This window comes from Diceros bicornis, chromosome 15, assembly GCF_020826845.1.
Source record: "Diceros bicornis minor isolate mBicDic1 chromosome 15, mDicBic1.mat.cur, whole genome shotgun sequence".
NCBI classification, from domain to species: Eukaryota; Metazoa; Chordata; class Mammalia; order Perissodactyla; family Rhinocerotidae; genus Diceros; species Diceros bicornis.
Window position 1 is genome coordinate 20,960,554 of NC_080754.1, and position 27,203 is coordinate 20,987,756.

General features: G+C 38.6%; 1 protein-coding gene across 2 annotated transcripts in view; it reads right to left on the minus strand.

Moving 5' to 3' along the window:
• Window positions 1–27,203, minus strand: part of TMEM39A (transmembrane protein 39A) — a 30,086-nt gene continuing 2,883 nt past the window's right edge. Inside the window, exons 3-9 of one of the 2 annotated variants that reach the window (XM_058555840.1) lie at window positions 21,825–22,047; window positions 16,741–16,824; window positions 11,726–11,880; window positions 6,249–6,597; window positions 5,295–5,482; window positions 3,254–3,374; window positions 1–479 (exon numbers count right to left, since the gene is read on the minus strand). In XM_058555840.1, the coding sequence (XP_058411823.1) occupies window positions 246–479; window positions 3,254–3,374; window positions 5,295–5,482; window positions 6,249–6,597; window positions 11,726–11,880; window positions 16,741–16,824; window positions 21,825–22,047 (1,354 nt within the window). In that variant the 3' untranslated portion in view covers window positions 1–245. The remainder of the gene's footprint in view (window positions 480–3,253; window positions 3,375–5,294; window positions 5,483–6,248; window positions 6,598–11,725; window positions 11,881–16,740; window positions 16,825–21,824; window positions 22,048–27,203) is intronic. The other variant, XM_058555842.1, reaches the window with a different exon arrangement.

Consider the following 27,203-nt stretch of genomic DNA (forward strand, 5'->3'; position numbering starts at 1 on the left):
GACAAATCGATCTCTTTACTGGAAAGGTACACCTCTCATCTGTATATTATTCAAATATACTAACACATGAAAGATCACATCACCTTGTTTATGGATACATTTAATATCCCTTACCCTTCCCACCTTTCAAAACATAATAGTATACAAAATATAAAATATCTTAAATATTTATAAAAATCGCAAGAAAAAAATAGAATGTATGAAAATATTTTTATCTGAGTTCTCCGCCATTGTTGAGAGGCAGCTTAGTTTGCCTTGAGTTCGTAACTGTTGAGTGGGTAGGAGTATGCCCTGCCTAACACTATTCTGTCCCGGAGGAGCTTAAATAAAACATAGTAGTTGCAGAAGAGGATGAGAGCCATGGAAAGTGTGTGGTTCCACTTCTCCGACCGCAGTAAGGAATAGAGCTGGTAGAAGACGACACTGCCCTCAATAAGGATAAGCAGATTTAACAGCCTTAACGGACGATGAAATAGGAACTGTAAGGAAGTTAAAAAGCAAAACGTTATTTCATAGAAAAGTAAAAACTGTAGTTATTCTTACATTTTTTTCCTAAAAACTTTCCTATACAGGTTTTGATATGCAATAACAAATAGATCTGCTTATCGAATATCAATCAGGCTAGTTCCCACTGTAGAGACTCAAACCTTTTCTTTTGTGCTCAAGGAATAATGAAATTTTATTTCAGTGCCCCTGAGACAAGAAAAGGGATTACAGTCAAAAGAACTCTGCCTCTGAAGATTTTTTTTAGATTACATCTTAGGTATATATTTTATTTGAGATAACTAAAAGTATATTTATATAAGACAGGGACTAGATAAAGGACCAAATGGGAAATATTTCAGAATTTGCAAGTCAAGAGGCAAAAAGTGAGTATATTATGTAGGTGCTTTTATAACCACTTAAAATATAACCATTTAAAAATGTAAAAATCATTGTTAGTTTGTGGGCTGGTCTAAGACATAAACACCTACACTAGACAAGTCTGGGGGGGAGGGAAGGTATTACAAGTTGACATACCGATACAATAATTTCTTAGTTTTTCCTTAAACTGTTTACCCACCATGGTCACTGACTCAAATCCTCTACACCATATATTTTTGCTGTTTTTTTCCCCTGGATATTGAGAAGTAGGGTGCACAAAGACAGGACAATGAGGAAGGAAGGAAAAATTAATCAGAATTAGAGTTTGGCTAAAAGCAAGGCTCACTATTTGCACTTCCACTAAATTCTTTGCTCTAAGAGGCTAAATCCTGGTTTACTAATAAAAACATATTATGAATAGAAAGACAGAGGTCTTCGGTTGCAAATTGCAGTAATGTTAGTATATCAGATCTAAAAAAACTAATTTACACCTCAAGGCTCAAATCTGAGAATAAAGCCTAATTATCATGACAGCTCTGAAAGGTAGCCAGGTTCTCAGGGTCCTTCAGGAGGAAGAAAACGCTTAATCTGGGTTTTATTACATACTATGATGTACAAAATTGGCTCCGAATTAATATTCTAAAAGGACTCAGGCAATTTCAGATTCTGTGGCAATTATAACAACTGTAATTAAATGTGCTAGTAAGCTATAAACTGAAGGAGTAGCGAGGTGAAGACAGGCTTTAAATTCTAACAGCTACGGGTAATAGGCACATTTTAAATGAGTGTTCTCAAACTTCAGAGTGCCTAAGAATCATTTCCGAATATGCAAATCCCTGGGACTCTTCAGAGATTCTGATTCAGCAGTCTGGGGTAGGGGCCCTAATCTGTTTTTAAGGAGTGAGCCTGGTGGGTTATATGCAAGGAGCCCAAGGACCACTTTGAGAAGCACTGATTTTACTGTTTGCAAAATCAGTAATAAGTTAATTTCCCTTAATCCTTCTTCTTGGATTCCACCTGATTCTGCAGCTGTCCAGCACTAGCAAGGAAAATACTTATTTTCCAAGCAGAAAATTCTAATAAATATCTGGTTATTGTAGGTTTCAAGGGGACAGCGAGAGCCAAAAGAATCATTAAAGGTCTATGGAATTCAGCTGGCTGAATTAAATATTCTGTGTAGAAACCAAATGCTTATGTAGTTGTGACTTAAGTCCACTCCTCCATCTTAAGGCAATCCCACAGGAGTCTAGAAGATGCTTGTAGTTTCCTCATTTAAGGGCCTTTCACCTTCTCCGTGCTGCTCTCAACCCCCACCCGCCCCACCCTCCCCTACCATGGTATTTACAAGCATCCTGCCCTCATGCAAGTTCCCAGTGTGTAACTGTAAGGCCCGTAGCAGCAAATACCTGCAGAACCAGAAAGTCCACGTACCCTCACAAGGAAATGGGAGGGATGGAGGGATGGATGGGTGGAAGGGAGAAAAGGATTCAAGTAGTGGTAGGTGACCATTAGTAGGTGTCTATTGCTTTTTCCTTTTAAGACTTTTTTCCTTCTAATCCAGGAAAAGGTAAAAGTTAGGCCGCAGATCACGGCATTTGTCTGACTTTCAAAGGGGAAGTCAAGATATTTTAAGGAGATGATATAGCTGACAAACACCAAAAAAATAAAACCCATTACATTATTACTATATTAAATATCGCTTGGGCTGGCCCGGTGGCTTAGTGGTTAAGTGCACGCGCTCCACTACTGGCAGCCCGGGTTCGGATCCCGGGCGCACACCGACACACCGCTTCTCTGGCCATGCTGGGGCCGTGTCCCACATACAGCAACTAGAAGGATGTGCAACTATGACATACAACTATCTACTGGGGCTTTGGGGGGCGGGGGGGGAAGGAGGAAGATTGGCAATAGATGTTAGCTCAGAGCCCGTCTTCCTCAGCAAAAAGAGGAGGATTAACATGGATGTTAGCTCAGGGCTGATCTTCCTCACACACACACAAAAAATATATCGCTTAAGGATACATAGATACAATATAATAAGGATACCACTAAACTAAACTATTACAATAAAAATTGTAAGATAAAAATGAGAAGTCTTAAATAACTGCCTACCTGTTTCAAGTAATACTAGATTCAACAAATTCCAATGTAACTAAAGAAACCAGCCAAGCTGTTGAAGTTGGGATAATGGTATTTGACCTTCAAACTGCCCTTCAGAAGACACTTCCTAAAGGCAGGGGCCAGGTATGATAGCAGTAGTAATACAGTAGTAATAATTACCACGTATTAATTTACTAGTGTGTGCTACACACTGTGCTAGGTGCTTACATATAGAGTGGCCTCCCAACACCCTTGAGCTTATGTTTGAAAAGAAAGAAGTGATACTTGCATAAAAGCGGGCATGGGATACGTCTGAAGGCACTGCCACGTTGTAAGGCCCCATGGCTCTATACAAGCATCTGCTGTGTCGCACCAGCACCCCTTGGGGCCATATTGTATTTTCTGACCAACTAAGGGAGAAAGAAATGCAATGTTAGCAAATTGGCAATTACAGACAAGAGAGTGTCTGGCAAGGCCAGCTATATTTCTAAGAAGGGATTAAGTATTCAAGTCTTCATCTGCCTGAATCTGAAAATACAGTAATTCCATGGTCAGACTGGAAGGAGTTAGAAAGGATTTGTTATTTTAACTTCATTGCTATATAGTAGAGAGGTTGCAAAGCGATACAGTCAACTCAGTGTCAAAAGGCTGAAGAGGCTTAGGAGATAAAGCAGAAATAAATGTGTAAGTAAGGCATTAGGCAGCTATGAGCCAGAGAATCGAGTGTAAGCAGGTGGACTGTCATCTCAATCCCAGGTGAGCAGAGTCCGTTTGTGGAAATGCTACAGGGAACAAACAAGAAGAGAAAGTGGATGGCAATAAGAGTAGTGGAGAAATTAACATGTTGTCAAACTAGCATGACATTTGCTGCAGAATTACATCCCAAAAAGCTATACAGAAAATCAGTTTATCACATACTTCAAAAGCCTCTTATATGCAAGAAACTATACAGAGGGACACAGGGACACACAAAGTACTGACACAGACTTTTCTTTTCACCGCTTTCTTGCTTTATTTTTATATAAAGCTTTCTCTAGGAAAAAGAAGTTACGGAAGAAGCTTCATTCTTTCCAGCACCAGTGTAATGGAGTTGGGGTGGGGATGGGGATCTTCAGGTTAAGCTTTTAAAAAAATCTAAGTTAATTCATCTCTTCCTGATTTTGGAAAGGTTAGTTTCCTAGGGTAAGAACTGGGACAGCATTTTAGATATGTTAAAAAAAAATTCTAGCACCCTGAAGCTTTCCCAGTTCAGAAAATGTTCCGTCAGCCTTGCTCACACTTACCAGCATTAAAGTGATGATACACCTCATGGCCATGTGCCATCAGGAGCCTGAAGATGTACAGTACTAGTACTGTGGATTGTATTTTCAATTTTTACTGAAATTTGTCCTTTGCCCACAGTCGGGTTTCTTTTCAGCCTGGCCCAATCTCTTTCAGTTCCTGGGCTTGAAGGCCTGTGCTAATCTGTATCAGACATCAAGGCAGATAATTGAAGGGAGGACTCAGGGGGAGAGGGGAAGGGAAGGTCACCTCAATCTGTCCCATTTAATTAGGAAAGAATTTCTAGGTGATGAAATTTGTGAAATGTTCAAATTATAAAAGGGAGGAAGATGAAGATGGTCGAGGTCTGAGAGAAAGGTATGATGAAGGACTCAGAAGTGAGAGAACAAAAGGGTTCTAAAGTTAGCCATTTTAGATCATAGGGACCATGCAAAGAAATGACTAATACCGGGACACGATGAAAGGAATACTCAGAGAGAACTCAATTAGGGACAGTTCTCATTTAAATATAGGAAAAGCAGGGAAATATTCATTAGTGAGTTTAGGAAGAAAAGAAAAAAATAAAAATGCAGGCAAGGAAAATTACTAGAACAAATTTGCATTTATTAGAAAGAAAAGATGAGCAAAACAAATTCCAGCTGCCTAAGTGTGAGATGATTAGCTAGCAACTATTTAGCCGTGGCAATGAAGATGAGAAGATGAATCTTACAGTCTTCTAAAGAGAATTAAAAATATATCATGACTTTGAATTTGGGCAAAAGGTTAAGACTGAAAGAAAACTCCAAGATTATAGCTTGGGAAACAAATTACACACTCTAAAGTGATTGGGCAGTTGAAAAGTAGGAGGCATTTAAGGAAGAACTGGGAATGGTGGTGGAAATGAGTTAATGTCCCCTGTGTTCAGTTTAGAGTGATGACAAGCATCCATGTAGACAAAAACGAAAAATTAAATGTTCAAAGCCAAGATCAAGAATGACATACAAAGCAAATAAACATGATCAGTAGCATGTAGAAAGGTGTTATATGGTTTTACCCTCTAGCCTACTCACATGTGCTGTGGAGCATTGCTGTAGGACCCATGTTCGAGCTTCTGCCACTTGCCCAGGTGAGCAGCTGATTTATGTAGCAAATCACAGTACTTGGATGGCAGGAGCTGTGTGGTGAGCATGACAAAGGCATTGATCCACACCATAATGAGGTGCTCGCACGACCAGCGCATGTCATAGTACTGTGTACTCTGGAAGAGATCAGAAGACAGAGAAATGTTCCATGCACTGATGAGCAAGAAGGCAGGGATGGGTGCGTGTACATACGCCCTGCAGACAAATGCCACACTGAGTCACACATGCACTGGTTGTCCTGCTGTCCGTGCAGAAAGTTCAAGAGCAGAGTCCTCCAAAATCCTTCAACCTGACTTTCTGGCTGTATGAGTTAGGGTTGGGAGGGAGATGCAATCATATTTTAACGGCTTCCTTTCTAGAAGAAGTGAGTGCTCTCTGTGAATGACCACTCCGGCTGCAGGTGTGCTTCTCAATGGGTGAAGGAAGGGCACTACAATGTCCCAAAAGACTCTGGGCCCAAGTGACATCCAGACCATTTTTCTTTTCTACTGAAGTAAATTGAAGTTTAGATAAAGGTTAGATTAAATTCAAGGAAACTCCTGATAACCATGTTAAGATCAACCACAGTAGGCTGAATTCTACTGAATCCTCGGTCTTCTTAAGCTACTACATACTGATTCTATTATAAAAAGTTTTATTCTCCCCGGAAACTGAAAAAAAACTTAAAAAAAAAGAAAGAGGGGACCACCACGGGTGCATCACATATATGGAAATACCTATCCGCCAACCAGGAGCGGTATTAGTGCACTCCAGATGCAGCCGAACTCCACCATCCAGGCTGCCAAAGGGGAGACAGAGAAAAGGGGGATTAAATAAGAAATACCCAGTTTATGTCGTTCACACACAAATCCAGAAAGCACATAAAAGCAAGCAACCACTTACCTTCACAAAACACAGGGGAAGAAATGCAACATAGTAGGCACTGAAGAGAGAGTTGAAGAGAACTTCCTTGATTCTGTGGTTGAAATCTGCTTTCAGACATTCTACTTCATTGCGAATGAGGTCTGGAGACAGGGGGCAGCTGTGGGTGGGGATGGGCGTGGCATTATTGAACTGTTCTTTTAGCGACTCCAGCAATAAGGAGAGGAAGTCTTTGGATTTGGCCAAGCCACCCACAGTGGAGGCACTTTCCTCTACTGACTGGTGCTGAACCACGTAGTTATAGTCTGTGAGAAGAAGATGAGCTCTACTATCCTGGTGGAAACAGCAGAGAGGAACATAGACACCAAACCTGTAGTAAAAGGTGAATATGAAAATGAGACCACAGATGCCACCAAGGCCAGATCTTATAACTATGTTAGTAAAACAGTGTTGATTCACCAGGGTGAACATAATATGACGGGGACTTTGTTAATGGTAAATTCATTTGGAGGAACCTCTTTAACTAATTTCTTCCCACAAAGGCAATACATATTCATGGTAGAATAATAGGAAACTACACAAAATCACAATGACAAAATACAAATCATTACAAAATACAATCATACAATTATAAAAAAATAATCATTTTTATAATTTTTACAATTGGGTGCACAGACTTTATACTTTTTTCTTTTACATGTTTATCCTCATACAGTATAAACTGTTTTGTATTCTGCTGTTTTAACTTTGAGTGTGTGTTTATGTATGTATGCATGTATTGAGCATTTTCTCACATCACTTAATATTTTTTGTAACAATTTTTAAAGATACTACGGTATTCTCATATAGATGTACCATAATTTACCCATGTCTCTCTTGTTGGAAACGGGCTGTTTCTTATTTTCCACTACCAGAAATATCAGTGGGATAAGCACTTTCCTACACAGATCTTTGTGTGCATCTGCTAATTTTCAAATGGCTTGCCCTTCACTTCAAATTTCCCCTTCTTAGCGGGGCTCCCCTGCCTCTGCACTGCGTCATTCATCCCACTCCCACAGGCACTCCTAGTTCCCCTTGCCTGGTTATCTCTCTCCACAGATCTTACCACTCCACATATTTCTCATGTTTATTAGGCTTTTTTTTCTTGGTCTATCTTGCCCTCACTACAGTGTAAGCTCCAAGAATCAGAGATTTTAGTCTGCTTAATTCACTGCTGTATCCTTGCTGCCTAGAACAGTGGCTGAAACATACTAGGCACTCAATAAATATTTGATGGATTAATGAAAAAAACTCTAGGAGTACAATAAATAAACTTCTACAAACAGAATTACTTGGTTAAAAGATTAAATATTTTCGAGACTTTTCATAACTTCTTATAGTTACTCCAACTTTTGGTTCCTTAAAAAATTTTTAAATACTTTCCCAAGTCCTCATTAAGTAACTTCCACATTGTGACCTAACTATTGCAAATAAGTCATTTCACTGACATAAATTCAGCAAATAAAAATATATCTTATTTAGTTTTAAAAAAATAAAAAAATGTCAGCTGTCATAGTTTTCTATAGACAGAGAAAGGATGAGCTTATAGAAAGTACGAAGATGGCTGGCAGCAGTTCTGGGATCCACTGTGAATGGGCCCTGGAGGAGTAGGATGGGAGGGATAAATGTGGAAGCATCAGGCAGAAGAACTCGCACATGTGCAAAATTGTGAAGGCCAGAGAAGGCTGTAGGTTCAACACTGCTGAACATGCGGGCCAAGGCGGGTAAGAGGCTGGGTATTTGGTAGACTGCAACGATGGCCCCATTTCTTTACCCTTCCTTATAGTCTCACCCACTGCCGTATAACTGCACAGCTCTCATTCTGTGGGTGAGGAGACCCTGCCCTATCCCCATACTGTGCTCAACAATGTGACTTGTTTTGGCTAACCGGATGTCAGCAGACATGCTTGCGATCAGAGGCTTGAAATGAGCTTGCACATCGAGGCTTGCTCTCTTGCCACTCTATCAATTTCATGTGATCATGTCCAGGCAAGCCTGCCAGAGCATAAGAGACACGGAGCAGAGCTGAGCTGTCTAAACTGACAACCAGTCAATCCCACAGATGTGACTGAACTCAGCTAAGATCAGGAGAGCCTCTTGACTTCCAGCTGACCCCAAAACATGCACAACAAATACATACTGTGGTATGCTACCACAGTTTCGTGGTTGTTTGTTACAGCATTATGCAGGAATAGATAATGATACAGGGTAGAATGAGAGAAACTGAAAGGCAGCATCAAAGGCTTAGACTATGGAGGACTTTGTAAGGTAAAGGAAATGATTCATTAAAGAATTTCAAAGAAGGTTAGTAACATGATTCAACTGCCATTATGAAAATCATTCTAGCTACAATGAAAGAAGGAACGGAGGACGGCAAGAATGGATTACTAGCAGAGCAGATAGAGGTTTAGCACGTAACAGCAGAGATTACCGAGAGCAGTGGACAGATTCAAGACAAATGTAAGAGCCACAACTGTTAGTCTTGGGACTAATTTACCCTAAACTGTGAAGCTATTTGAGAATCAAATTTAAAAAAAAGAAAAAAGAGGCAGAAAAGAGTCCCTTTCTTTCTTAACCTATGAAGAAATAAGAAAATAAAGATGTAGTTATTGCCATTGTCTAATATTTTAAATTTCTCATACTTAATTTTTAAATTGAAGTTAGATAAAAGTTAGATTATACAACTTTTAAAAAGTAAAGAAGGTAAATATATTTAAAAGTAATATTTGTTTAAAGTACATGCTTATCTCATTGTTTCATAGCGGTGTGGAGAGCCTCCAAAAGTAAGCTTTTTTATATACCTAAATTGAAATGAAAAAGCTCGCTAGCCATTTTGATGATGGTAATCCTCTTAAATCTGGCCAAAATATTCCTTGATAAATTCATAACTAGCCTTTCTAATCAGACATAATTAACCTTCTAACTGATTCAACCAGCTATTGTTGGTAAACAGAGTAAGTAAATCATTTGTTTTCAACTCTAGCATCTGAAATATTAATCTAGAAATATAGAAACAATTGATGTAAACTATACACCTTAATCTGAATCATGAAAAATGTTTATAACAGAAAATTCACTTTGTACGAAAAAGGGTAATATTAATGAATTGAGTTGATGAGTGCCTTAAATAATTGTTTAAACAATATAATCAGACCTACCCTAGTGTGACCAACAGAAAGATTCTTCCTGCCATCCTTGCCCACACATCTCTGATTACGCTTCGATTTTATACTGTGACTACCCATATAAATTCATACCTACACTTCAGCACCGAAAGTGGTATAAAGCGATGATTTTCAAACTTGACCAAACATCAGAATCATCTGGAGGGCTTCTTAAAAGACAAATTACTGGGCCCTACTTTCCAAAGTTTCTGTTTCAGTAGCTTTGGGGTAGATTCTGAGAATTTCTATTTCTAACAAATTTCCAGGTGATGCTGATGCTGATGGTCTGGGAACCACACTATGAAAACTACTGATATAGACTAATGGTTAAAACAAGGGCTCTAGAATCAAAACGACCTTAGTCTTTCTCACTGTTTGACCATGGGAAAGCTTTTAAATCTCTTAATCTGTCTTTACCCGTGGCAAGGACTACTCTTGGTCTGCCAACAGCTACTGTTCTCCTGTTCTTTCACAGCAACAGAATTTTTAGTTGAGATACAGCTGTCCCACTAAAGACTTCATTTTCCAGCCTTCCTTACAATCTATCCTGCTAGGGAGGGTAGAGCAAAAAGACAGCAGGAGCCTGGGTCCTGACACCATGGAGCTGCCACAGCTACCCAAGATGACTTACAAACGTACTGTATAGAAGACAGGAATAAACTTCTAACTTTTTAAAGCCACTAATATTTTGAATCTGTTATAGGGGACTACAGACACTACCTTCCGGGTTATTGTGATGATTTCATGAGGTGATGTTTATAAGCACCTAGTCCAGCACTTAGCACATAATAAGAGCTCAATAAATGGTACCTATCTATTAATATCCAATGAAGAAATTATTAGTCACATGTATACAAGTTAAACTACGCAAAGTAGTTAATTTAGTAAGTCACTATGTACAATAAGATACCACTATACATCCATCAGAATGGCTAAAATTTAAAAAACAGAAAACATCAAAAGCTGGCAAAAATATGGAGCAACCAGAACTCTTAGAGAATTAGCAGAAGGATAAAATGATACAACTTCTTTGGGAAAAGGTCTGGTAGATTCTTATAAAATTAAACATATTTCTACCTTATGGCCTAGCAGTGCCACTCAGATATTTCTCCTAAGAGAATGAAAACATATCTTTACAAAAAAGACTTGTATAAGAATGTGCATAACAGTCTTATTTTTAATAATAGCCAAAAACTGGACATGACCCAAGTGTCCAACAATAGGAGAATAAACTAACTGTGGTATATTCATACAATGAAACATTACTGACACAAGCAACCACACAGACAAATCACAAAACCAATATGCTGAGTGAAAAGAAGACTTACACAAAAGTGTACATACTGTAGGATTCCATTTACAAGAAATTCTAGAACAGGCAAACTAATCTATGGTGGAAATAATAAACACAGTGGTTGCCTCTGGGAGGCAGGGGGTGGGATTTGACCAGAAGGGCCATGAAGGAACCTCTGGAGTAATGTTAATGCTCTATATTGGAATAGGGGTTTGAGTTATACAGATACATATATTTATCAAAACTCAGCAAATGTACACAAGATTTGTGAATTTTACCTCAAAAGAAAAAACTGTACACAAAAATCAAACTCTAGTTATTGATATGCATATGCTGACATATTTTGGGGGAAATAAACTGAGGTCTGTGATTTAATTTTGAAATGCACCAAAAATAAGATGGATTGATGGACGGATAGAGGAATGGATGGACAGATATGAGGTACACAATTACAGTAAAATATTAATGGGTAGAATCTAGGTGGAGGTTACACAGGTATTTGCTTACAAATTCTTTCAACGTTTTGTGTGTTTAAAAGTTTCCATAATAAAATGTTGGTCAAAAAAAGTATATAAGTCTACAAGGCTTGAATATGGCACACTTCTGTTACACAGACCCAAAGATCAAAGCGATTTGACCAAAAGGGTAAGACTGGTTGAGCCAGTTCATTCAACTGACATTAACCACCCTTTGTGCCAATACAGGCAGTACCATGGGGCCTTTATTTGATGAACAGAGCTAATTAAAATATTCTCCATTGGTAGGAGGGCCATACCTCTCAGGTTTCCTGGAAGAGTCCTGGTTGATGCCTATTGTCCCAACTGTATCCCAATTTAGAAAATAAATTATAGGGTCACCCTACCCTCTGATTTTTTCAATTTTCTGAACTCTTGGTTTATATTTGAAGAATATCATTTTCCTTTCTTTTATATTATCATTTGCATGACCCAAGTAATTTCTTAAAAGGCTTACTAATAAAATAGTAAAACTAGAATACTCACGGGTAGCCAAGGAAAAGCAGATTGAGGACTGAATGGCTTCGGAAGAGATTGACGAGGGTCCAACACAGCACCCATCCACACAAAGTGAGTAGCACCAGGCGAGCTGATATCAGAACCATGTAGTGAATCATAGATGCTGCACCCGCCTTAGCAGCCTGGAAGTTTGGAAGCACCAAAAGGAACATTTTAGAAATGACCTTACTCAAAAGCAATGTGACTCAAGTAAGGACTTAGTAGATTTAGTGGAAGGTAAACTGTGCGTGTGAAAGGAAGGAAGGGAGGAAAGAAGAAAAACTGCCCCATCCCACCTTATCTTCCTCATTCTTGAAGATTCAGACTTCTCCAGGCATAGTTGGTTGTTTCCTCTTTGTATTCCTATAGTGCCTCATACAGACCTCCTTTAAGTTCTTATGATACTGTCTAATTTGTTTACATGTGGGCTTCTCAAAGTATGGTCCATGAACCACACTCACCAGAATCACTTGGGCTGCTTATTGAACATGCAAATTCCTATTGACTTTCCTCGCCAGACACAGGGAACAAAACCATGAGTCAAAGAACCTGTATTTTAACAACCCACCAGGTAATTTTTACGTACATAAAGAGAACAAGTCACTAATGTATCTGACTCTTTTTTTTTTTTTTATAGTAAAGATTTAATAGCATTTAATTTATTTGACTTCATCCCAGGACTGACCTTTCATATAATGATTCTATTAGAGTACCCGGCACTATACACAGACGACAAATTTAAATATTTCAGGTCCCCCTTTCACATTCATTTACCAAATCAAAGGTGTCACTACAGTCATTCACTAGAAACTGCTTCTTTTTTTTTTCTTTTATTTATTTATTTATTTATTTATTTATTTTTTATTGCGGTAACATTGGTTTATAAATATCTGACTCTTGACTGGACTGTAACGGCCTCAACAGCAACAGTGTTTCTATTTTTCTTTAAATCCTCTCCCAATCTGTTTGTTGAATTAATGTTTAATAAATTACTGAAGCTTCAAAAAATAATTAGATCTTCTTGACAAATCCTTATAATAAGTTTCTTTCTTGACTTTTGCAAACATGGAAATAATGCATAATCACTTCCAATTCTTTATATCACAGCTGTTGAAATAGTCTTCTTTAATCCCAAATCTTTTAAACTGATTAAATATAGTAAGAAAACATACTTGTTTAAACATGAAGCTCTGCAATGTGATTTTCTTTCAAATGAACTAGGAAGGAGAGGATGAACAAAATGTAGGGGATAATGGTAGATTCCTAAGATCTCTGAAACAGCAGTGTCAGAACCCAGAAAGGGAAAAACATTATCTGGGGTCAACAGCACATGGGAGGCATAAGGAGCTTTTCAGGTCCCTCCTATATATCATTTCTTAGTTTACCCAACACACTACACAGCACATATAATATATATGCAATATGTACTATTTATATAGTTACTTATAAATGCAAAGAAGCAGTTGAATTAATTTAATTTCATAATGAACTGCTTAAACCTCACACTGTGAAGAAGGCTCAAGCTGTTCTCAGCCATAGCAGAGCAAACAGCTGCACATCACTCTCCTGATACATACACCTCATGCCAGTGTACCTCAAATGCCACTGGAATTACTCCATTGCCTCCATTCTCAAAAGTTTAGGGTTAGAAATAAAATAGGCTGCCTCTGCCCACTGTCACCAAAGCAGCAGAGCTTGTATGTGTTCATCATTTTTGCCTTATTCCAGGACCCAAGCTCTTAACCACTGTGCTCTGTGTGACACATACTATACCAGGTCCTGGGGACAGTGATAATCAAGACAAACAAGACCTCTGTCTTTATGAGGCTGCCCAACCAAGAAAGACAAATATAAACCCTAAATTTACACAAATAATTATTTTTACAATTGTGATGAGTGCTACAGGAAAAGAGTAGGCTGCTATGGAGAACAAATAACAGGAGACCCTAACCTAAGACAGGCTTCCTGAGGAAGTGATATTTCAGCTGAGATCTCAAGGAGGAGCAAGAATTAGCCAGGTAAGGAGTAGAAAAATATTCCTAACACTATGTTAAGTGAGAAGTACAGGATATAAAACTGTATACAGATAATGTCCCAATTATCCAGAAAATATACAGATAATGTCCCAAAGATAGATATATTCTCTATATGCATATAAAGACTAGAAGATAAAAAAAGACCAGAAGAAAATATACATGTGGTTCTCTCAATAACAGGGTCATGAGTAATTTTTAAAAATTTTCTGGGGCCGGCCCTGTGGCATAGTGGTTAAGTTTACGTGCTCTGCTTCAGGCTCACAGGTTCGGATCCCAGGCGTGGACCTATGCACCACTCATCAAGCCATGCTGTGGCAGCATCCCACACACAAAATAGAAGATGGGCACATATGTTAGCTCAGGGCCAATCTTCCTCACAAAAAAAAAAAAAAATCTGCTTTATATTTTTGTGATTTCCAATTTTTTTCAATAAAATGTACTACTTTTCTATTTAGAAAAACAATTTTTTAAAAACAGAGTTGCCTCAGGTTGGTGGAAGAATCGTTGAATAATTTTTGGTCTTATGGAACAAGTAGAGAAGTGGAGTTGGCCCAGAGGGAGGGAAATACGCAGAGTCTATCTAGTCGGAGAGATATTTCTCCTGGAACAGAACTTAGCTTTCTGAATTAATTGCCTCTCCTTAAAAATGATTGGTCTTGGGGCCGGCCCGGTGGCGTAGTGGTTAAGTGTGCGCGAGCACTCTGCTTCGGCGGCCCAGGGTTTGTGGGTTTGGATCCTGGGTGTGCACCGACGCGCTGCTTGTCAAGCCATGCTGTGGCGGCGTCCCATATAAAGTGGAGGAAGGGCCGGCCCCGTGGCTTAGCGGTTAAGTGCACGCGCTCCGCTACTGGCGGCCCGGGTTCGGATCCCGGGCGCGCACCGACGCACCGCTTGTCTGGCCATGCTGAGGCCGCGTCCCACATACAGCAACTAGAAGGATGTGCAGCTATGACATACAACTATCTACTGGGGCTTTGGGGGAAAAATAAATAAATAAAATTAAAAAAAATAAATAAAAAAAAATAAAGTGGAGGAAGATGGGCACGGATGTTAGCCCAGGGCAAGTCTTCCTCAGCAAAAAGAGGAGGATTGGCAACGGATGTTAGCTCAGGGCAAATCTTCCTCACCAAAAAAAAGAAGGTAAACATATTTTAACAAAAGGAAGGAAAAATGATTTATCATGAGTCTTATCCATCTAATTTAGATATTTTAGGAAGAGAATCACTATATAGCTCTTATTTTTAATTTCTGAATAAGTAATAAATTCACATTGCTGAAAATACAAAACATATAACAGTGTTTGTAGTGAAGTTTTCTTCCTACTGGTCCTGTCTCCCAGCCACCAACTACGCGGCCTGTTATTAGTTTGTATGATCTTCTAGAGAAAATTTATTCATGTATCAGCAAATATATTTTGTTCCTTCCACCTGCCCTACTTTCAACATTGTGCTGTACTTTGCTTTTTTCACTTACTATTTTAGAGGTCAGTACGTGAAGACATTTCACCTTTTTAACAGCTGTATGCTATTCCATTATGTAGATATACCATAATTATTTAAACATTTCCTTTCCGATGGACAGTAACGTACAGAAATCTGTTTAAATTTAGCTTAAGTATTTTGTTCTCACTAAGAGTTACAGGTCTCTTTAGAAAAAAACTAATATACTCTCCAACTAAGGTTATGCAAAAGCTGTTAAACTAGTGGTAAGCCATTAGTAAAAGAAACAACAGAGTACTTCGAGTTATAGCCCTTGTAGCTCCAAGGTAGAAACTCCAGTTATGAAGGGTTTACACACTAACTGGACATACTAATTTGACATACACAAGTATCACTTCTAAGTAACTGAAGAGATGAAACAAAATCATTTTCTGTCTGTTTTAACAGACGTAAACATAAAACTGTACTGAGTTCCTCTTAAGAAAGAACATAGTTTCTCATTATATCCAAAAGCAAGCATCTATTTTCATGACTTGAATAAAGAATCTGGGAGAAAAGGTGATAGACAGCCTTTCCCACTGTGAAAAACAGATGATCTTACTATCTACCTACTACCTACTAATGTTTTTCAGTTAACTTCAGATTATGACTTCATATCTGCAATTACTCCGTGCGCAGAAATAAGGTTCCTGAAAATTAGAGCTTAAAGACACAAAGACTTTCCATGTATGTTTTAAAGGAAAAAAGTTGACTCTCAGTTATTTGTGATCATAGTAACTACTCATTTAAAATTTCACACTGAATTATAAAGTCCAAGATTAAAATTATTAACCACTTTAGCTAAGCTAGCATTTTTTTGTTTTTGTAATCATTTGTAGGGCACAAGATAATAAAATCTTAAACACATTTACCTCCCTCACTGGGGCTTACAAATATATAAAAAATGATACCAATGGCCAATTCTATCAACAATGTTCAATTTGAGCAAGGTCATGTTAATGTCCCAATTCTTTCCTCCACTGCCCACTAAACTTAGATTCTAATCTTCAAGATTAGTCCTAGGCAAATTTGGATGCTCTCATTTTAAGATCCGAAGTTTTAATAAACTCAAACAAGTTTCTTGCTAGCAACTCCACATAGGTATAAAAAGAATTTCAAGTGAATGTTACTTGAAACAATGTTTTAGTTGCAACTGTTTATTTACAAATAACTCCTCATACCAATGGTTACCTAAAATTCATCCTATTTTTACCGTAACTATTAAAATTAGAAAGATTGCATGGAAGAACTTGGAAGCTAGAAATAAGCTCCTACTGGACAAATGAGACTTCTAACATTTCTCTTGAGTTATATCACACTTGAATTTTAAATATATTGTAGGAAAATATTTTTTAAAAAACTAGCGTAATTCATGTGGGAGTAAAGAAATTAATTTATAAGCTATTTGGACATTTCACGTTTCAACCTGAACCCATTCTAGTAACTAACTCTAGCTACAAGTGATAAAATACAGTGAATGAGCTGTTACCTCTGAGATGAGGGCCCATACAAGCCTCCTTGCAAGCATCACTGTGATGAATGCTGCCAGGTGGTAATCAATGAGATGAAAATTCTATAAGAGAAACAAATAACTGCATCAGAAAGAGATATATGTACCAAGTTGAAACTACTACATGAAGAGGTTCGCCCCCTCAAAAGCTCTTCCTTACATCACCTTACACTTACAGCCCATGGGAATTTGAGAGATCTTGAAGAGACTACCTACCTTCTACTTCTCCTCTCATGACAAATTGCTTTAACTTTTCTAACACTATTTTAAACCATCTGGAACGTATTCCTCTCCTTTTTTGAAATTTTATCACAGTAAAAGGAAAAGATTATAGCTTTGGGTTAACAAGTGATAACCTGCAGAATTATGGAAAGAATAATTTATCTAAAATGCCATATCTATAATGAGTGTTAAATTTAATGGATCAGCTGGAATTCCCAGTCTTCAGGAGTTACTGTTGTTGGTCTCTCTTTATGCAAGCTTATGTTAATTTAACTGGGCATCTACTAACCTAAACTCTCTAATCACTGATACGTCAATTACATTCATTTAATTTTTCTCCTTAACATGATTTAGAAACATGTCTTATATTTGATCTCTTCTTCGTATAAAATTATAGCTTTACCTAGATGCTGTGTATGGTTCCCTCTAATTCTAAGTCTGTATATATAACTGTGATAATAAACAAAATGAAGTCATTAGCAACAAACAAAATTGGGATGTATTTTCATCTTGATGGTCGAAAGGTCTGTAAGGTTTCCAGTCCTCCTTCCAGGATGAAAAGTTGAATTTCTCAATTAATTCATTCAATAAATATGTACTGAGCATCCATGATGTGCCAAGTACTCTTCTTGATACTGAGGATACAGTGCTGAAGAAGGACAGACAAGGTTCCTGCTCTCCTGATCTTACTTTTTACTGCGGCGTGAGAGGAAAAGGAGATGGCAGAGATCACTACTTGTCTCCTCTGCCATCACAGAATTTAACTGGACACTGACTCCTAGCTAACTAAAGGTTCATTTCCCAGCCTCCCTTGCAAAAACTACTTGTAGCCAAAGGATATGAGGGGAAGTGATGTGTACAACTTCCAAGCCACACCCTTAGAGGAAGGAGCTGTCTCTTTCTCCTTTCCTCCTTCCTGCCGGCTAGATGTGCTGACAGGAGTTGGAGCAGCTACACTGGACCATGGTTTAGAAGAAGCATGTTGGGGGTGGCAGAGCCATAGATAGAAAGAGTTGCCACACTGGCCTTATATCACCTTATATCACCTACCTCATTTTTATTTAATAGGGAAATAAGCTTCTATTCTATTTTAGACACCCTGTTACAGCAGCTAAACCCATATCTTTAACAAGTTTGTTTAAGGGAGAAAGGCAAGGACAATAAACAAGCTAACAAGCAAAAACATTTCAAATAGTTATACGTGCTGGTAAAAAACAAAACAGTGATAAATAACAACTGGGAACGGAGGTGCAGAGCCAATTTAAATTGGAGGTTAGGGAGGATACCTCTGAGAAGGTGGCATTAGGGCTGAGAGCTGAATGACAAAAAACACCAGCCATGACAAGATTGGGGAACAGAGAGCCCAAAGCAGAGGAAATCACAAAGGCCCTAAGACAGGAAAACATATGCCTGGTGTGGCTGAAAATCATCAAGAAGACTGGAATGAGGTAATGAGCAACAAAAGATTGAGTTCATACATTTTTTTTTCTAATAGGAAGTCATAGAGGTGTTTTAGGCAAAGGATGCCATGATTCTATCTGTATTTTAAAATTATCACACTAAATGCAGTGTGAACATATTGTAGTGGGGCAAGATCGGTTAAGAAGCTATTGCTTTTAATTGAAGTGAGATTGAACAGGGTCAGTAGCAATGGAGACAGAGTGGCCAGATTTGGGATATATTTTAAAGGTAGAGCAGCCAGAATGTCAAAAGAGTGGCTTACCGCTCTTCAGATCATTTCCTTTTCCCTCTCTCTCTCTAAGTGTTTTGGATTCTTTTTTTTTTTTTTTAATTTTTATAATTTTATTTATTTATTTATTTTTTCCCCCAAAGCCCCAGTAGATAGTTGTATGTCATAGTTGCACATCCTTCTAGTTGCTGTATGTGGGACTCGGCCTCAGCATGGCTGGAGAAGCGGTACGTCGGTGCGCGCCTGGGATCTGAACCCGGGCAGCCAGCAGCAGAGCGCACGCCCTTAACCGCTAAGCCACCGGGCCGGCCCAGTGTTTTGGATTCTAACAACATTTATCCCCTCTTGGTTTTGAGACTCCTCCTTGCTCACCCCACTCCTCCAAAATAACGCAAGCAAAATCACTAGACCCCCTAGCTAATGTCTGGGGGTCTTATTTATGCATCACCAGTCCAGCTAAGACATTTTTCATATCAAAAAATTTAAGTGCCTAATGTATCTTATTGTTAAGCAAATTTTGTTACATTCTAAATCATTGAAAACTGGTAATCTGCTTATGATTAACTTTCTATAAACCAGAATATTTGATTAATCAGAGCCCTCCATTCCTGACTTTTCTGAATAATTTACTACACTACTTTTAGCTTTTATGTTTCTTAGGGTTCGGACTCATTCAGCTAATTGCTTGATAGCTAGAATGATACTTCACATATTCAGGTGTCCACATTTTCTTTTTGATAATTATTAAGATCTTGAAATGGAAAAAGAAAAACCTAATATATAAATCTGAAAAATTTCGGAGTCAGATACGCATAACAGAAGAAAACTTAAAAGGGACAGATCACTAGGTGAGATGTAAGTCCCTTCTAGAGCATCCCAGTCAAGTTGGGAAGTAACTAGGTCTCTGGCAGCCCATTCATCTTTGAACAGCTCACTGATTCAGGCCCCTTTCAGGTGCATGGGCTAAAATCTTATTTGCTATTCTACATATGTTACTCTTATCTCCACCATTACATTTTAAGCTTTGTGTGAACAAGGATCATATGTGGCAGATAAGTGAGCCAGTCCACATGATAACCTCATTTAAGAGTGCCTTCCTCTACCACAAAGCCTGGAAAGCTAAAAACTACATTTCCAGACTTTTTTGCAACTGAAGTTCTAGATTTGATTTGGTTTCTGCCAACCACAGCCACCACATAAAATCTGAATTCAGAACTGAGTGAAATGGGAAGAGGGATAGTGTAAAAGGCACCCACTTTTGGTGGCATGAGTCAGAACAAAGGGAGCATAATTCTGGAGTCATCAGCTATAGCAGCAGCTTCCTGATTATAACAGAAGCACTGGGTCCCTTTGTTTCACGGCAATATTTGCAGGCAACTTTTAAAAGACCTCATCAGAAATGGTTGAATGGGAGAACTCTTCTTTGATTAGCCTGAAAATTCAACAAGTGAGAAGTTTCCATAGGATGTCAAAGTGGAAACTGTATAATGAACCACCCAACAAGTACTTATGGAGTAAAAACAGAATATGCACAGGAAGTAAAGCACAGCACGTAGGTCTGGATTTAGCGCTTTGTCACTATGTGCTTTCAAGTTAGTTTCATAATTTCTAGGTCTCATATTTCTCATTTATAAAATGAGAGTCATACAGTAGTACCTACCGGTTTTAGAAAGAGTAAATGAGATAATATTTGTAAAGAACACAGTGAACATCTTAATAAGTGTTTGCCAATGTCACTTAAGATAGTGAGGTATTTACTTAAGATAGAGAGCTACATAGCTGGAAGAAGCCGTAAAGATCATCTAATCCAACCTCCTCACTTTACAACACCAAGGCCAAAGAAGGATGGATGAAGTACAGTTCCTACACTCAATAAACTCATTATCCAGATAGGAAAAAAGATTATTAAAAAAAAGAGCATACAATTTGGCACTAAGTCATTACAATTCCTAAATAAAGAAAATGAAATTCTCTTCACCTGATATTAAGAAGGTGGACAGTCAATATGCAAATAAAATTCTTAACAGCTAATTTCAGGAACACCCAAGTGATACAAATATTTAAAACAAAAATGTTTATTCCCTCCTCATACTATCTTGAAGTTTTTGGTCCACATTTCCTTTCTATGTTCACCAGGCCAGGGAAGTTTTCTAATCATTTATAAGTCCCAGACACATACATAAACTACCCAGGGCAGTAGTCTTCTTTCTCCTAGCACGTATCTCCATTACCACCCAAATCTGCCACTGCCAACCGCTTACGCGTCAAGTCACCTGACTAGCCTTACTCGTTATTTTATACACCCACTATGGAGAACCTTCTCTGCATCAACAGCATCACAGCTCTCCTAAATAATTGGAAAGGTGGTAGAAGAAACCTACAATATACTTTGATATACTTCAGCAGAGACAGCTAGTTCTTGTCTCAATTTTATTTTTGTAACAGAACCCAATTTTACTCAGGGTAACAATGAACCCAGTGAAAGGACTATATTTTACAGCCTCTCTTGCAGTTAGGAATGAACATGTGTGAAAATGATGTGAGCCTGGCCCATAAGAAACTCTCCTTTAGACTTCACTATGCTTCTCCCGTTTTCTGGCTGACAGGGATGGACACCGTCACCTTGGAGGCCACACGCTGGTAGACGGCAGAGTGTCCATCAGCCTGGGTCCCCTGACTGACCACACGGAAGTGTGCTACTCCTGCCAACGAGGACAACTGCCTGTTAAGAGTTTGATACATTATACAATTGTGGGTTTACTTGTTATAGAAACTACCATTATCCTAAGATAGCCATTACAAGGGTAGAATTCCTGGAATTTAATCATATTGGCACCTTAAAACTTTCGACAAATTTAACACGGTGTAGAGAAAGCTAAATATCAAAACCTTTCCATGATATTATTATAATACATTATTTAAATGTTTTCTGCATTTTCATTTATATTTTTACTTCCTCTAGTCATGGACCAAAGCCAGATATTTATATTTTAACAATCTTATAACACTATATTTCTGAAAGTAATCTGTAGTTCCACAGAAAAACATTTTATTAGAAGAAAAATTATTAAGAAAAATAATTTCTGTTAGGCTTTCCAACTAGATTCTTGGCTAAGTAATAGGAAGAACTTAAAGGCCTATTAAGACTTACCAGTGAAGTACAAGAAGCAGGGTGATTGTAAGGATACCACCACACTGTTTTATAGATGTTGATGTACTGAATGAACAGAGCAACCAGCAGGTAGATGAAAAAGAGAAATTCAAAGAGGAGATTTCCATCCACAGGCAAATCAGGAATTTGGCAATGACGAACAGGGCCTGGGGTGATCAAGGCTGTGATGGGTGGGACCGGAAGACCAACAGCACTACCATTCCTGAAAGAAAAAACTATGGTTAACTCAAATGGTGCTACCCTTCAGTGTCAGAGGGCACAAAGGGCTCCTGCTTCCTTCTCCACCTACCCCTTAACTGTCGGCCTTCCCCAAGACTCTATCCTAGGATCTTCTGCTCTTGTCTTTTCCCTCCACACACTCTCTCTCAGTGATCTAATATGTGGCCGTGGCTTCCATTATCTCCTAGATGCTGAAAACTAAAATTTCTCTCCATAGAGTTCATTACTAAGTTTTAGATCCATGTTATCAAGCTGTCTACTGGACATCTCTATGTTCCTCTTCCTAGGATCCTAACCCTAGTTCATGGCCCACCCAGTTAGCTGCCCAAATCAGAAACCTGGGAGTCATATTAGAACCTACCTCCTGCCTCCCCATAGCCCATCACTCTCTAAATCTTATATATTCTACTTTATAAAACTTTCTGTAAACTGCACCCTGCTCTCTAAACCCACTGCCTTAGTTCAAGGAGTTACCATTTTCCACCTAAACTATTGCAGTGATCCCCATAAATTCAACTCAACTTTCACCAAATCCTCCAACCTGCCTTCAGAGATCCTTCTAAAGTGAAACTCTGATAGTGTTACTCTCTTGCCTAAAACCCTTTAATGGCTCTCCACTACCAATGGGATAAAATCTAAAAATTTTTAGTATGTTGTATGAGGTCCTCTGCTTAACAGACTAGCCTCATCTCTTCTCACTCCTCCACAGGCACCTATACAACACCCAAGCTATCTGCTATCTGTGAAGACACAAGCTCTTCTTTTTGTACACCTTACTCCTTTCACTGGCAATACCCTCCAAAACCACCTTCCTTAACCGCTCATGTAACACAATTATCTACAAAATCCTTCAAGACTTTTAAAATGATCCAACATATCCTCTATGAAGCTTACTGACTCACTCAATCACAACCGATTTATCTCTCTGTGCCACCGTTATATTACACCTAAACTATGCCTTTATTATTGCACTTTTCACGCTGTTATATAATTTTTTGTATATATCTATGTCTTGTCTCAATCAGACCATAATCTTAAGGACAGAAACTGTACTTTTCCTAGTTCACTGTATACAGCTTTAGGCTGAGAAGACAGTAGACCAATACAGTCATGAAAAAGAGAGGTCTCTTAAAACACAAATTAAAATATAGAGATTTTAATCCCTATCTTCTTGTTTCTCTTTCTTCCAAGCTCTTTTATAGGTCAGAAATAGCTGGGCTATCTAAAATGATAAGATAGGAGTAGGAAATAAAAATTCCCACTGTTTATATGTCTGGAAATAGTTACAGAGATCTAAGGGTTTACTATTGTTTACAGAACAAGGAAAAGAGGCTTGGTTTGGATATTTCCAAAGAAGATCCTAGGAAGGAATAATATTAACATTACCATTCTACTCTAAAATTTCCTAATATAGAATTCCAGCATTAGTATGTGACATTTACAGTACTTTAAGTGACTCATGGGAATATGAACTCTGCTCATTCTGTACCGTTAAGAATACCATGGCAGAAACTCAGAAGAGCTAGAAGGGAAGAATGGAGATGGGGGGGAGGGTTGGAAAAAATTATAAAAGTTTCTTCCTCTCATTCCCAGAGTATACTCCAATCTATGTACACAGTAGCCAAATTATTCCCTGACTCCACTTAATCAGAAGATACGGAAATAAAAAATTCCCATAAGAAGTTACAAGGTTAGGAGCACCCACTCTGGAACAAACTAAAAATTCTTATTCCTCTTCAGTCAAAAATACAAGAAGGAGGAAAACATGATAAACTATTTGTTATGATTTAAAGGTTAAAAAAGGTTCTTATAGAATTTTTTCCTAAGTAAAGTAGACTAATGTGCTTCTGCTGTTAACCAAGTCAATAAAATGCTGGGATCAAGGAAGATATTCAAAACAAAGTACAAAAGATGTACACTTGTGATATTCTACATAGCCTTAGCTATTATACTTCAAGCCAGAAGACCAGAGACAAAGGTCAAACAAAATGATCCAGAGCATTAGTGAGAAAGAAGAAAGTATTCCTATAAGCTAAAAGCTTGAGAGGAGATATGATCAAAGTTCTTAAAACCAGAAAAAACAGACTTGGTCAATACACCTCAGAAAATTAGTTACAGACGTATTATTCAGGAAAAATAAAAGTATTATTCCTCTAACTGGATGTAAAAATAGATTCACAAAAAGCAAAATGACACAAGTGTTTGAGACACAATGTGAGATAGTTCTAGTCCCAGATTTTCTACTAACCAGCTGTGGTCTTTGAGAAAGTAACTTTAAATCCCTGAGCCTCTTTTCTTCATCTGTAACACAAGGGTTGGAATAGATTCTCTTTAAAGAACTCTTCTCAACTTTAACACTGAACATTCTCTTTCAAATTGTGCCGCAGGTCCCCAAGACCACACCCAGGCTTGATGAATGGCTATGAAGACTCACAGGACTTGGCACATAGTCGTGTTCACAGCTAAGACTTATTACAGCAAAAGGATACAAAGGAATATCAGCAGAAAGAACAGTTACATGGGGCAAAGTCCGGAGGAAACCAGGTGCAAACTTCCCAGAGGCCTTTCTCAGTGGAGTCATACAGGATGCACTTAACTCCTTCAGCAACTACTTGTGACAACACATGTGAAGTGCTATCTGCCAGGAAGGCTCATTACAGACTCAGTGCCCAAAGTTTTTACTGGGAGCTGGCCACGCAGGCACTCTACCTAGCAGTACCAAAATTCCAGAGTCCCCAAAGGAAAGGGGGTGTTCAGCACAGCTATCCTTAGAAAGGCCTGCTTGCAAGGCTGGCATCTGGCAACTTGATGGGAAACAGTTCCCACACTGATAGAAAGTTTCCCTAAATAATACGAATGGCTCATGGTGGCTAAAGTGTTAGTGCAAACAATGCGGTTTATGCTGAACATCTGCTTTGTCCTTGCATTTAAAGTCTGCGTGCAGGGAAGAGTTAACACAGCAGGTCTGAGACTGGCTTTTATGGAGCCAGCAAGCAGCAGAATTTAGCTAAAGAAATGGATTAAGCAAGAAAGAGTCAAAGGAATAAAGAAGAATAAGAAGGGATAGAGAAAGCAGTGATCACTTATTTGGACATGCTCAGGTGATTTTACAACAAAGTATATGCAAGGACAAAACAAAGAAAAAAGTCACTTTTAGTTCTTCTCAGATAAGATTCTCCCTTAACTAAAAGCTATCTAGGGGGCCTGCCCCATGGCTTAGCGGTTAAGTGCACACGCTCCGCTGCTGGCGGCCCGGGTTCGGATCCCGGGTGCGCACCGACGCACTGCTTCTCCGGCCATGCTGAGGCCGCGTCCCACATACAGCAACTAGAAGGATGTGCAGCTATGACATACAACTATCTACTGGGGCTTTGGTGGAAAAATAAATAAATAAAATTTAAAAAAAAAAAAAAAGCTATCTAGGAAACTCAGAAATTCACAGTATATTGTCCCTCTTTAGAAGGCAATCATCTAAGCACGCTGTCCCAAGAACAAATCCCTGCTTCCCACAGGTGGAAAGCAGGATGGGGAACTATGGATTTCAGTCTTGATTGTGTCACCAAATTAGCTCTTTGACATCTCAGGTTTAACTTCACCAATCAGGCCACAAACACTCACCAAACAGGGGCAAATGCTCTCTTCTCCAGGTGACTTATGTCTTACAGAATCAAATGTATCACTCAAAAATGAATCACACTTAAGCAATTATTTATTTCTCTCTTCAAAACTCCACAGACACTGCAGAAGTGAGTACTCTTCATCAGGACACTGTCTTTCTTTGCACACATGCTTCCTAAAACTATATTTTAGGCCATCTACCACTGGTTTTATCCATATTTTTATACCCCTTCCCCAGGTCTTATACAAGAAACAAATATAGAACTATCTTCTTCCAAAATAACCTCTCTAGGTAAAAATGTCACAAAATAATCACTCAGTAATAGTTTTAGTGACTTTCAAACCATGAACAACTATGATCTTTCACTTTATTCTAATCTGTTGAAAAATACGTTCTTCTCCCCACCACCCCAATTAACTGCTAAAGAAATACGTTAAAGGAAGAAAATGTTGGAGAATGGCAGATCATGGCAACCATGATTGGAATTTGAGACCTAGGATATAAGAGCTACCAAAAAGGCAGAGAAAAGAATACATGATCATAGCTAAATTCACTTAAGAGCAGAGGTATTTTCCAAATGTTCCTGGTTCTTCCCAGTATTTTATTTGCAGACTTCAAGTACAAGCAGAACCATCCAGGAATGTGGTTTTCAGCTCTCTTTGAATAGCAGAACACTTCCTTTTCCCTCTCCCCGAAGATATTTTACATGGTATCCCAATATTTAAAACATATAAGAGAAGGAGTTAGTCTGATTAAGAGAGGCCTGGGAAACCTGAAGCCTGGATTACTAGGCCTCCCTGACTCTTTCTCCCTTCTAAGCACTCCTACAGCAGCCCCTGAGACACGGAGGAGGGATTCCACGGGACAGTTTGAGAGCACAATTATCTAGGGGAATCCTCAAAGCCAAAGTAAAAGAAAATGAACAAATAACTGCTGGAGTTAATACAGAGGCAGAGCTAGAATTTTTTAGCTAGCCAGAATCCCAGCTGGGCACCCCCTCCTGCATGCACCTGTGCAGTGGAACTCGCCTTCTCCACTGGGCTGGTAGTCTCCAGTTCCAGCCAACGCTGGTCAGCCTACATTTTTCCTCTCCTGGCCTCAGTCACCGAGCCCCTACTTCACGTGTTGTCACAAGTAGTTGCTGAAGAAGTTAAGTACGTCCATATTGCAATTTGAAAGTACTGAATCACTAAGTTGATAGTCAGTACATATTAGTAAAATTAAAGCATGTAGTTAAAATAGGAAACCTCCTTCACCTCAATATCTATGTTAGATAGTACTTTTCTTCAAAAGAATTTTCACATATTCTCATTCTTTTTATTTTTATTTTTATTTTTTTTTTTTTTTTTTTTTTTTTTGTGAGGAGATCAGCCCTGAGCTAACATCCGCCAATCCTCCTCCTTTTTTTTTTTTTTTTTTTTTTTTTGCTGAGGAAGACGGCCCTGGGCTAACATCAGTGCCCATCTTCCTCCACTTTATATGGGACGCCGCCACAGCATGGCCCACCAAGCAGTGCGTCG